This window comes from Carcharodon carcharias, chromosome 4, assembly GCF_017639515.1.
Source record: "Carcharodon carcharias isolate sCarCar2 chromosome 4, sCarCar2.pri, whole genome shotgun sequence".
NCBI lineage: Eukaryota > Metazoa > Chordata > Chondrichthyes > Lamniformes > Lamnidae > Carcharodon > Carcharodon carcharias.
The window spans coordinates 34,607,218-34,620,683 of record NC_054470.1 but is presented as its reverse complement, the minus strand read 5'-3'; the positions used below and the strand labels follow the sequence as shown (position 1 = coordinate 34,620,683).

At 39.2% G+C, this 13,466-nt stretch overlaps 1 protein-coding gene across 8 annotated transcripts in view; it reads left to right on the top strand.

The window, feature by feature from the left end:
- Positions 1 to 13,466, top strand: part of LOC121276881 (terminal uridylyltransferase 7-like) — a 96,924-nt gene that overhangs the window by 43,602 nt on the left and 39,856 nt on the right. For 7 of the 8 annotated variants that reach the window (XM_041185491.1, XM_041185486.1, XM_041185489.1 and 4 more), the window contains exons 9-14: positions 1,535 to 1,661; positions 6,364 to 6,483; positions 7,185 to 7,304; positions 7,393 to 7,573; positions 11,457 to 12,751; positions 12,987 to 13,137. In XM_041185491.1, coding sequence (XP_041041425.1) covers positions 1,535 to 1,661; positions 6,364 to 6,483; positions 7,185 to 7,304; positions 7,393 to 7,573; positions 11,457 to 12,751; positions 12,987 to 13,137 — 1,994 coding nt within the window. The remainder of the gene's footprint in view (positions 1 to 1,534; positions 1,662 to 6,363; positions 6,484 to 7,184; positions 7,305 to 7,392; positions 7,574 to 11,456; positions 12,752 to 12,986; positions 13,138 to 13,466) is intronic. The other variant, XM_041185490.1, reaches the window with a different exon arrangement.

Here is a 13,466-nt window from a genome sequence, read left to right as displayed (position 1 = left end):
TCAATGCCCAAACAGCATATACTTGTCCTGCATTTACCCTTAACAATAAAATTGGTCTTTGAAATTCATCCATTGATTTCTCACTAGAGTGCCTCTGAATAGCAGTGGGCCCCTGACTGCTTTAAACTAACTAGGTGCTCGAATTGAAGCTGCTGGCCACAGAACTGTCCATCAAAGGCATTATAAAATAATCAAGGCCCTTATCCATATTTTCACCCCATACACAGCTGTCAATCAAAGGCATTACCCAAGTAAGACCACCCTGCTACACCCCCTTGAGGACTTCAAGCACAGCATACTTAGTTTAATGGACTGACTTCCTGCTTGTGGATATGTGCCAAATTCTTTGAATAACCTATTATACAGATCTCTATCCAAATCTAATAACAGAAATCAAACCATGCAAACCAGGGTCATCTTGAAATATGCATGACTTCGCCTTAGTTCTTAGGTGTGAAGATTAGTTAGACTATAATGTATGTTCTGTGCAGAAATAGCTAGCGGAAACTGATCTCAACCCTGTGTGTGCTTCCATGAAGAACAAATCCAGTAACTCATCTAATGTCTACAAAGGTGCTTTACTTTTGTCACTGTGAATGCCAAACGATTTAACTATACATGTGCAGGGCGCAATTTCAAAATTTGAAGATGACGTAAGGCTTGGAAGTATTGTGAGCTGGAAGGAGGATCATGATAGACTTCAAGAGGACATAGGTTGATGGAATGGGTAGACATCTGGAAGATGAAATTTAATGCAAAAGAGTGTAGGAAGACAAGGAGAGGCAATGTAAAATAAAAGACACAATTCTAAAGGGGGTGCAGGAACAGAGACACCTCAGAACATTTCTGTACAAATTGTTGAAAGTGGTTAAGAAAGCATATGGGGTCCTAGGTTTTATAAATAGAGGCATAAGAGTGCAAAAAGAAGGAAGTTATGATGAACCCTTAAAAAAAATTATGGTTCAGTCTCAACTGGAATAAGTATTGCACCCAATTCTGGGCACCACACTTTAGGAATGATGTGAAGGCATTAGGATGCAGGAAAGATTTACAAGAATGTTTACAGGAATGAGGGACTTCCTTATGTGTAGATTGGAGAAGCTGGGGCTGTTCTCTTTATTGAAGAGAAGGTTGAAAGGAGATTTGACAGAAGTGTTCAAAATCACGAGGGGCCTAGACAGTGTAGATAGAGAGAAACTGTTCTCATTGGTGGAAGGATCGAAAACCAGAGGACATTGAATTATGATGATTGACAAAAGAACCAGTGGTGACATGAAAAGCATTTAGGAGGAGAATGTACTACCTGAGAGTGTGATGGAAGCTGATGCAGTTGAGGCTTTCAAAAGGGAATTGGCTAAGGACCTGAAGAGAAAACATTTGCAGAATTACAGAGAAAGGGCAGGGTAGTGGGACCAACTGAGTTGCTGTTGTAGAGAGCTGGCACAGACATGATAGGTTTGAATGGCCTCCTTCAGTGCTGTAATCACTCTTATGATTCTTTGATAATTATATAATTTTTTTTGATTCCTTTCAGTGGCCTTTTATGTAAAGTGAGTGCAGGCAATGAAAATGCATGGCTCACAACATGTCACTTAGCTGCCTTGGCAAAGTTGGAACCTTGTCTTACTCCACTGGTTATTGCCTTTAGATCTTGGGGAAAGGTAAGAAATTCATTATTTAAAATAAAAGTGGTTTGGTAACTAAAGTAAAAATGTTTTATTTCAAATTATTTTACTTATGCTATATTTCACTTTTTAAATTGAAATAAATGCTTTTCCTTTTAACTTAGTTGTGTTTAATTTGCCTTTTGCTTTATTTTTAGTAATTTGCTTGCTTTGCTTCAGGGTGAGAATTTTTAAACATCTGGCAGATTTTAACTTTTCTTCCTCTTCTCAAATGGGAAATGATTGCGTCATTGCCTCTCAATTCCTAACATATTTGGAGAAAACTTACTGTAGAATTGACAGAGTGCTGTTCATTGAACAACATGTTACTGTTGTTAAGTACCTTTCACGTAATGAAACATCCCATGTACTTCACTGGGAGGTGAACAAAAGCAAGGGGCAGGATCTTCCGGTTGGCAAGCGGAAGCGGGGCCCGCTCGCCAACACACAAAGTGACGCGGGATAACATTGCGTGGAACTCCTGACGTAACCCCGCATCATTTCCATTTTCAAGCCAGCCGGAGCGCAGCCGAGTCAGCTACGTGCCCGCCAACCTGTCAACAGCCTATTGAGGCCCTTGAAAAACTAATTAAGCTCATTAATGGACCTGCCCATCCAACCTTAAGGTTGGCGGGCAGGCCGGGAGCCCTGGTGGGCTTCGGAAAAAACATGAAACCTCATCCACGGGTGGGATGAGGGTATTTAACTTTTTATCCAATCTTTCAGTAAAAGTTATGGACATGTCCCAACTCATGTGACAATGTCACATGAGGGTACATGTCAGGGAAATTTTTTTATCATTTGTATCAAAAATTTTAATTCCGAGCCAATCTCCCTGAGGCAGCATTTAGCCTTTGGGAGATCTGTGCGCTCTTCCATGCACATGCCTCAGCCTTCTGGCTGAGGGAATCCCCTCACCTGTGCAGGAAGCACATAGCTCTTCTGAGCGGGCATCACACTGGACCAGCCTTAATTGGCCCACCCACGTAAAATGGTAGCGTGTCCCCAACCGGGGGTGCCGATCAGAGGCACGCCCGCTCCCGCATTCTCCCCCACCAAACGGGGGGAAAATTTTTCCCAAGGAGAAAATACTAGGGGAGGAGGCAGAAGGTGCAGTCAATCTTGAAGAGACTTTGAAAATGAAAGAAGTAACATGGTAAAGAGGTTTATGAAGAGAATTCCAGAATACAGGTTTGTAGAATGAGAGAGTGAAAAACTAAAGGCACTTTCTGTTATAGGGGACAGGTTACACTTTTGCTGCAACTAGAGGGAGTTGATTATTGTCCACTAATTTTGAGGAAAAGATAGGTATGAACATGGAGTATGATGTTGGCAGTGTAACATCCAAGAGATTGAGAATTATAACTGATACAATTTTACTGCGAATACAACCGCTTTATTAACAAAAAGCTTAAAGTTTGAGTTACAAGCAATTTTAGAAAACATACTGTTACCTTCTAGGTAGTCAGTCTAGGTTGACTGGAGGCCAATTGGATCTGACCTGACTAAGACCGATCTGCTTCCAGACTCCTTGATGGTCTCCCTCTATATTGCTGTACAAAGAGGTTTCTTACCCTACTTTTATCCTGTGGCTTCACAGCAGCTATCCTTACATCTGATCCTTCTGTGCCCCTTGATTGGTTTCTGGGGAATGTTATTTGCCCTACATATTCCTCCTGCAATTAGTTGTTTAATCGCAGGAGGTCTGATGCACTTACCTGTCTCCTTCAAGTTCTGCTGTCTCTCAGGTGGTTGTGCAATTGCCTGAAAGTCATGAGTTATTGTCTGTATCCAAGGTTCTTTGAGAAAATACAACTGTAGCAATTCTTTAGAAAAAATTGTTTTAAATGCATAACCTTTTCTGAGAATTGTAACATGTTCCAACAGTTGTCAGCTCAATTCCATCGCACCTTTGCAGCAAATTTAAGCAATCCTTAAAGCAAGCAGACGATAATTTCTTCTCGCTGGTGTTTTGGGTTGACTTATTAACATACATTACATACATTAACTGTAAGAAAACTCTGAAGTGTATATTTACTGTTCATAAATTTCCCCACCCTTTCCCATCCCATCATCACTAACAATTCTGTACTTAAAAAGGAAATGGGGTGAATTTCTTAATATTTCTGTTCTGCCGCTATAACTGTGGCAGGAATCTCAGTTTATGTGTGTAAATGGAATTTCCATCAAGCTTGCACCAAATTTACAACAGTGGGACAGGAAGAATCCTGTAGAAATTCACCCCTCCTGTCAAGCTGAACACTACCTCATTTTGAACTTTTTATCACTGTAATCTTGCGAAAATTTGCCATTTTGGCTCCTTACTTGCCTCAGCTGCTTCCGTCTCAGAGTAGGTTTATACTTTCCAGTGGGATCAGATGTTAACGATGAGGTCAGAATCCAAACAAGAGCTGCAAAATGCTAATGGGAGACAGGGCACATGAATTTTACTGTATACTTGTGGAACTCCACTGGAAGCAGCCTTCCACTCATAAAAATGACCTTTGACCATAATCCTTTGCTTCCTACCATTGAGTCAAATTTGAATCCAACTTGCCATATTCCCTTGGGTCCCATGAGCTTTTAATTTTCAGACCATGTGGGACCTTCCTAATATACATGTAGACTACATCAAACGCATTATGCATTCACCCTCCTTGTTGATGTTCCTTGTTACCTGTTCAAAAAATTCAGTCAACTTAGTTTTATTGTTAGTCATTGTAGGACATGTTCTTCCCTTGCTGGCTGTCCTTTATTAATCCATGCTTCTCCAATTGTTGATTTATTCTATCTGTCAGAATTTTTTCCAATAATTTTCCCACCACCAAGATTCGGCTGATTGGACTAATTACTCAGGCTATCCTTTCCTCCCTTCTTAAGCAACAGTATAATGTTGAATGTATGTCACTTGTAGCAAGCATAAATGAGCCACGTTATAAGCTCTACCAATTATCTTAATTTGATTGTTAATGTAGCTATTGGTGCACTCAAGATTGTTCAGCAAGTGCTGAAGAGAAAGCTCCCTTCCAAGCCACTCACCATCCTGACTTGGAAATATATTGCTGTTCCTTCACTGTCGCTGGATCAAAATCCTGGAATTCCCTTCCCAACAGCATTGTGGGTGTACTTACACTACATGGACTGTAGCGATTCAAGAAAGTGGCTCACCACCACCACCTCAAGGGCAATTAGGGATGCACAATGAATGCTGGTCTAGCCAGCAAAGCCCACATCCAATGAACTAATAAATTTAAAAAAATCTAGAGTCAAGTTGCCAACCAATCAGCATCCTTTTCTCCTGTCATATATATTGTTGTGATAGTTTGAAAGGTGGCATTCTTGTGTTTGTCCTGCTGAGTGCAAAACGAAAAGCTTTGGCAAGATGTCTCTCTTTTCATCAATGTTCAAGTTCTGCACTACCATGCAATTGTTCTTTACAGAATCTTGAATGGTTCCAGGGCTTTTGCCTTTACTGCTCTCCCTGGAAGCTCATTTCAGGTGTTGACTTAAAAATGTAGTTCAAAAATGTATTAATAGTTTATCAGACACTAGCATATTTCCAATACTATTATATTCTGACTCATAATAGAGAATGGAATGTGGAGCTAGGGCATTATAGCCAAAAACTATTCCACACAATGCATGTTTTTCCTGAAGATATATTGGCAGACAAAAGTCTGAAAAGCTATTGAGAAAGTATTCACCTTTTCTCCACATAAGTCACTTTGAAGCTATTGAGAAAGTATTCACCTTTTCTCCACATAAATCACTTTGCCTAAGACAGTAAGCAGATAGTAGTCATAGATAGACTGGAAAGTGGTTTACAGGGCTCAATTTTAGATCCATTCGTCTTAAATTTTATAAATGACATGAACTCAGGTGTAGGGAGCAGTATCATAAAGATTGCAGATGATATGAAACTTGGCAACGTAGCAGATAGAGATGAGGATAGTTGTGGACTTCAGAGTAACATAGACAGGATGGTTAAATGGATAGAAGCATGGCAGATGAAGTTCAATGTGGATAAGTATGAAGCGTTGCACTTTGGAAGGACTAGTATGGAAAGACAGTATACAATAAATGGCACATTTTGAAAAGCATGGATGAGCAGAGGGACCTCAGTGGCGATATACACAAACCCTTAATGATGGCTGGGAAAGTTGATAAAGTGGCTAAAAAGCATATGGTTTTCTTGGATTTCTAAATAGAGACATAAAATATAGAAGCAAAGAAATCATGCTAAAATTGAATAAATCATTGGTTAGGCCTCAGCTGGAGTATTGTAGACATTTCTGGGCTACAAGTCCTGGAAAAATGTTAAGGCCTTCGAAAGGATATACAGAGGTGGTTTACCAGAATGTTACCCCGAGGGACTTCAGTTTTGCGGAATAGCTGGAAAAGTTAGAACTGTTCTCCTTGGAACAGAAAAGTTTAAAAGGTGACCTAATGGAAGTTTTCAAGATATTAAGAGGTTTGATAGCGTAGATAGAGAAAAATTATACCCTCTGGCAAGTGAGCCTATATCCAGATACCATAGATTTAAAATCTTTGACAAAAGAGAAGTGAGGAGCAATTTTTTTCAAGATTGCAGGAATCTGGCACACTACTTGAAAATGTGATGAAAGTCGATTCCATAATCTTAACAGGGAATTGGACAAGCACTTGAGGGTAACTGAAAGAAACTTCTTACTGTTTTCAGCTTTGTCACATTGATAGTCCAGATGAAGGGGGACTGCCACCTTATGCATTTGCTTTGATGGTAATCTACTTTCTGCAGCAGAGGAAGGAATGTATTCTACCTGTGTATCTGGGATTATGGGTAAGCTGCCTGTTTGATATAATTTCAAAAAGTTTAGTTATTTTGTTGCTTCCTTTTAGCTATCCAGGAGGTTTTGCATACTTGCAAGCCACATTTAAGATGTGGAAATATTTGCATACTTTTATAACTTAATCTGCTCTGTTTTAACTTCAATCTGCTGAAAAGAAGGAATTGTAGAGTAGCATAGGTGTATTTTGACAAGTAAACATTTAATTTCTTAACCGAGAACTGATTGGAGTTAGTAGTCAATTAAAATGTCAGTCACATTTATTTAGAAGAAAAACTCTGGAGCAAAAATTGATTTTATTTCTTAAAAATAGCAATAAGGATATTGGCACCAGCATCTTCACAATTAGTTAATTTTGTCATAATCAAGCCAGTTATTTTTGTGCTTTTCTTAACTATGATTGCAAGCTTTACCTTATAGCTTTCTTTTATTTCCTCTTCCATTTTCAATCTTTTGACTCTGTGTTTACAGAAGAGGAGGAAAAGGTTCATCTGAATAAACACTAACAAATGTGCCTTGTGTCAGGCCACTGTAATAGCAGGACAGCACAACCTATGTAAAAAGAGTTGAATTGCTGATCCAGTGGCATGTTAAGATTTGGGCGATTATAATTGTATGTACACTCTTTGGAATATATAAATAAAATAATGATACCTTAACTGTTTTACTAAAACTTCTATTTTTTTTTTTAAAGATTGAAGGTTTTATGGTGGATAACCTAGCCAACTTCAATCTTAAAGGTGTAGAAAATAACAAGGTTATCTGGGAATTCAAACCTGCAAGCGGGGATGATGGCATTTCTAATGAAGGAGCGGTATGTTTTTCTAACTTATGGGTAGATTTCAATCATTTCTTTAAACAGTAATGGTAGTTGAATAACTTAAACCACATTCCCTTGGTAGGTTCCACTTGTATTTGAACTGGATCAACAAAACTCTGTACCTGTGGGGCAGCTGTGGGTTGAACTGCTTCGATTTTATGCACTGGAATTTGCACTGGCTGATTACATAATTTGTATACGGATCAAAGAACCACTTTCTCGGGAAGCTAAAGATTGGCCCAAAAGGAGAATTGCTGTGGAAGGTATAAAAAGAAACCTACAAATATAACAATCTATTCTCATTGTGAGTCTGAATGCTGTTTTTCTTCTTCCTGCACTCATCCCCTTGCAGTTGGTAGGGAGATCATGAATTTGGTATACAGTTGGACACGAATATTTTGTAATTCTAAGTTGTCCCTAAATACAGTGCATTGACAACTACAGGTTGGATGTATTGATTAAAGTATAAAAGTGAGTAAATTAGATAAGGTACTTTTTTATTCTTAATTTATTTTGGGAAAGGTGTGGTGTGGCAAAGCCCACCCCAAGTTGTACTGAAAAAATTATGGCGCTTTTACCCTGTTGTCACCTCCCAAATCTGTCTTTCTTGGAACTCTACGTTTGATCCCTCCAATCAGAATTCTACCCCTGCCACAGTACTGAAACTGCTCTTACCAAATGACATCCTTTGTGACTGTGACAAAGGTAAGATATTTCTCCTCCTCCCTCTCGACTTGCCTGCAGCCCTTGATATGGCTGACCACACCATCCTCCTTCAACCCCTCTTCCCCGTCATCCAGCTGAGTGCAACTGCACTTGCCTTGTACCATTCTGATCTATCTAATCGTAGTCAGTGTATTATTTTCAGTAGCTTCACTTCCTGCTTCCTTACTTTTACCAATGGTATCCCCCAGGGACCTATCCTTGGTCCCCTTATATTTCTCATTTACATGCTGTACCTCGGCAACATCACCTGCAAACACAGCATTATTTTTCCCATGTATATGACACCCAGTTCAACCCCACCACTGCCTTTCTTGACTCCTCCACTGTTGTTAAACTTTTAAGCATCTCATCTGACATCCAGTACTGCATGAGCAAAAATTTCCCTCAATTACATATTGGGAAGACTGAAGCCATTGTGTTCGGTCCCCACTCCAAGCCCTGTTCCCCATCTGCCGACCCCATCCTGCTCCCTAGCAATTGCCTGAGTTCAAACACACTGTCAGTAACTTTGGTGTCATATTTGATCCTGAGATAAACTTCCAAATACACATTCTCTGTGTCCAGCTCCATAGCATTGCCTGACTTCATCCGTCTCAACTTATTTGCTGCTAAAACCCTCATTCATGTCTTTGTTACCTCTTGACCTGACTATTCCAAAGCACTCCTGGCTGGCCTCCCACATTCTACCCCCTGTAAACTTGAGATCATCCAAAACTCTGCTGCACATATCATTACTCGCACCGAGTCCAGTTCACCTACCATCACTGTGCTCGCTGACACACATTGGCTTCTAGTCAAGTAAGGCCTTAATTTTAAAATTCACATCCATGTTTTCAAACCCCTCTATGGCTTCATGCCTCCCTATGTCAATAATCTTCTCCAGCCCTACAGTCCTAGATTCCTGCACTCATCTAGTCCTAGTCTTTTCAGCATCCCCAAATTTAATTGTGCTCCACCACTTGTGGCTGTGCTTTCAGCTGCCTAGGCCCTTGACTCTGGAATTCCCTCCCTAAATCTCTCCACCTCTTTACCACTCTGTTTTCCTTTAAGATGCTTCTTAAAACCCACATCTTTGACCAAACATTTGGCCATCTGCCCTAATATTGCCTCGTGGCTCATTGTCTAATTTTACTTTATAAATCTCCTGTGAAGACTCTTGGGATGCTTTATTATGTTAAAGTTACTATATAAATAAAAGTTGTTGCTGTTGTTCTTATGCTGATGGTAAACCTAGAGTGTTAGATAGTGGATTCCAGGAATTTTGCCAATAATAATGTTTGGATAGCAATGTTTGCCCAAGTCAGGATAGTGTGTGACTGGAAGGGGGACTTACAGGTGATGCCGTTCCCAAGATCTTTGTGCTCTTGTCCTTGGTAGATTTTGCCAGTGTAGAAGGGGCTGTTGAAATAAGCTTGCTGATTTACTTCAGTGCTTCCTACAGATAGTATGTACTAGACTACTGCACACTAATGAAGTGGCTGACTTCTCGTCCCACTCATGCATCTTCAACCTTCTCCTCCTCTTCATCTATATGCTTCCCCTTGGTAACATCATCCTCAGACATAGGGTTAGCTTCCACAAGTACTTTGATGGCACCATGCTCTGTGTTTTAGCCACCTCTCTTGGGTCTTCTGCTGCCTCTTTGCTGTCAGACTGCTTGTCAATTCATTCCGCCTTGGATGAGTCACTGTATTGTCCAGCTAAACCTTGGAATGACCCAAGCCATTGTCTTTGGTTTCCATCACAAATTCCCCATCCTTGCTACCAAATTCCTTTCTCCCTGCTGTCTTGTGCTGTACCAGACAGTTCGTAACTTTGGTCTCCAACTCAACCCCAAACTCAGCTTCTGATCTCATATCCACTCCATCATAAAGATTGCCTGTTTTACCTCCATAACATCACCCACATATGCTGCTTTCTTAGCTTATCTGCTTTAGAAATACTGATTTATGCTTTACTCACCTCAAACTCAACTATTCTACTGTTCTCTTAGCCAGCCCGCCAGGCACCATGTTCCATAAACTCGAGCTCATCCAAAACTCTGCTACCTATATTCTATTTTGTACCAATTCATTACCACCCATCATTGCTGCCCTTACTGGCCTAAATTGGCTCCCAACAATGCATTTAAGATTCTTATCCCTGTGTTTGAGTATCTCCCAGTTCTTTCTCTAACTCTGAATTCGTACATTTCCTCCATATTTTCACCTCACCATCAGTGGCCATGCCTTCAGTCACCTAGGTCCCACGATCTTAAATTTCACCCTAAATTCCTACACCTCTCTACCCCTCTTACTTCTTTTTAAGATATTCCTTGACATCTACTTGATCGAGCTTTCAGTCACCTCACCTAATAACTCCTCCTTTGGTTTGGCACCTGTATTTTCCTATGAATACAAGTTGTGATGGTGCAAAGACAGTTGTGGCAGTGGCGTATTGCCTCCAGTGTCAAGGACATTGATCAAGTTGGGTAGTGTCAAGCTTCATGAATATTGTAGTGGCTGTATTCATCCGGGTTAATGGTAAATATACCATTGTACTGCTGACTTTGTAACAAACCTCTGCCTTGCTTTTATAGTATTCTTGTTTATATGGTCGGTCCATTTAAGTTCAGGTTATAGGGGGGATTTTCAGATTTGATTTTGAGGACCTTGATGGTAGTGGTTCCATTGAACATTGTAGAAAGATGGCTGGGCTTTCTCTTAATTGTCCGGTTTGCAGTATGTTATCACAAAACTTCAAAAAAAAAATCACAGACTCCCATTCACCTAACATGGAGTTGCCTATTCATCTTTGATTGACATTGCTTATAACAGTAATTGTCTTATGAAGTTTTCATCAATACATTATCTATAATTAGTCTAGCCCTACATAATTTGAGAGTAGGTTCAAAGGCTTTGTAAACTACTTAAAATGTGTGATAAGGAAAGAAGTTTTTATGCTTATATGAATGTAGTTTTGCATTTACAACAACATGCATAACCTTCAAACAAAACATAACATATGAGAACTAACAATATTTATGGGTTACTAATCAATCTCTTGCAAAGAAAGTTGTTGTAACATTTGGTCTATCCAGAACCATAACAAAAAAGGGTTAAATAGTCTGAGGTGATGAAAATGGTAGAGTTTAATATTTTTCTCTGATGTTTAATAACTCATATTGCCCTATTTGTTTTTATCATCTGTGGCTACATTATCCATATATAAAAAGGTGTTTTGCATGATTTGCTGCTTCTCTGATTATTTCAGGTGCCACAAAATGTGATACTAGTGGTATTAGATGTGCTCTTGCTCCAAGTTACTAAAATGTCCTTGGAATTGACTCGTTAAACCAACTATAAAATTCAGTGAATAAGATATTATTTTCATGAATAATGTAGTTACTGACCATCATTAATCATGTCCTTTTTTCTCCAGATCCATACTCTGTAAAGAGAAATGTTGCACGAACCCTCAATAGCCAAATGGTATATGAGTACATCATTCATTGTTTAAGAGCAACTTACAAGTATTTTGCATTGCCAAAGTACAAGTCAGCAAAGTTCAAGAAAAGAGACAATGAAAAAAGTAATTCTAAAGGGGCATCTAATGTTGTGGTAGATCAACGGGAATTGCTTGAACTTTATCCCTCGAAGACACAGCTAAGTAGTATGGCATCTGCTAGCTCAGCAGAGGGCCCTGATGGAAAATGCTCACAGCTGCGTCATAACGCTATATGTAAAGGTGGTGAAAATCGGCCTTCTGAAGATTCCTATAGAAACCTAAAAACAGTACAAGAGTGTGGGAGTGAGAGCTTCACAGAGGAAGAGCTGATATCTGATGTACAAAAAATTAGAATTACTGGGGATGAGTTTTATGAGGATGATCTAAATCAACCAGAAGGTGAAGATAAACACAGTGATGATCTTTTAGAAAGTGGAAATGAGGAAGAACTGTTTGATACATCTGGAGAGCAGAAAGACAGTTCAACCATTACTGGTAGGGTACTAAAGGAAGGTAAATTCGAACAATCTACAGAAGCAGATAATGAGACCTCAAGTGATGAGGAACTGAGTGCGAAGCATACAAATTGTTACAGAGATCACTTCTATTCTGAAAGTCTTTCAGATTCTGAGTGCTTTCTGAATCCTCAGAACATGGAAAGTGATGATTTTGGAGTGGAAAACTCCAGACTACTAGAAGCAAAACATGTGGGAACAAAATTGAATAAAGAAGCTAAAGAAAGCTCTGACAGTGCAGATGAATTACATAATTTCTCTAAAAAGCCAAAGCAGCATCACAAAGGAACATTAAATAGGAATGAAGAAGGGGAGGATGAGGAGGACGATGATGGTGATGATGATGAGTTGGATCTAAGTATCACTGCACGGGTTCACCTGGACAGTCTTACAGCAGAAGAAGAAATTGAGCATGTATGTACTGAGTCTAGTGAAGAAGCTAATCAGTCTGATGAAGATGGAGTGATTGACCATGGATTTCTGAACTGGAAGGGACATACACCAGTAAAGTGTGGAAATGATGTGACATCTCAGCTAGTCAGACACACTACTTCAAATGAAGTAGCTACGAAGCAGAAACAAGAACTTCAGTATGAAATAAATAAGGAAATCGTTCTTGAGGAAGTTGGAACACCCTTGCATGGAAATGAATTGCAAAGCATTGATGACAATATGTTTTATATGTTCAGTAAAGCTGTTTTTACAAAGGGCAAGGTAATTCCACCTTTGGAATTTTTTTTTCCCTGAATCTGGTGCTGCATTTTGATCAATTGCATGAATGCTTTTGAGTCTGTTGATCAGAATGGTTAAAGCTTGGAAAAAATTCTTGCAGAAACTTCCACAATTTGGTTAATATTGCATTCAGCAACTACATATTTGATTGCATTAATGATGTGCAGTACTTATTTTTTTTAAAGAAAAAATTACCATCACCATTTCTGCTAAACAGGCTTCCATAATAGTATGCAGCTTGTGTAAGCGAGAAGGGCACTTAAAGCCTGATTGTCCAGAGGATTTCAAAAAAGTTGACCTTGATCCATTACCACAAATGAATCCAAGCTTTCTGAATGTCCTGGATCAGGTTTCTACCCAGTGTTGCTGTAAGTATATGCCCTATTTTACCTTTTAATCTACATTTTTAATACTTAAAAAGAATGAGGAATCTAATTTTTTTTAAGAAATTAAATGTTGTTCTCGGTTTTAAACCAGAGCACCACCAGTAATAGCATATTAGCATAATGCTGTATCATCATACTATTAATTATGTGGATTGAGAAATCATGGTATTTTATCTTCATATTTTAATTCACCATCTTAATTTGTTTGGCAAGAAAATATGCAGCAGAATTTTTTCTCATTACACCTTCCCCACAAAAATTAGTTCACTGCAACATATGCTCTTTTCCTAACTAAAAAGGTGACATTCCTC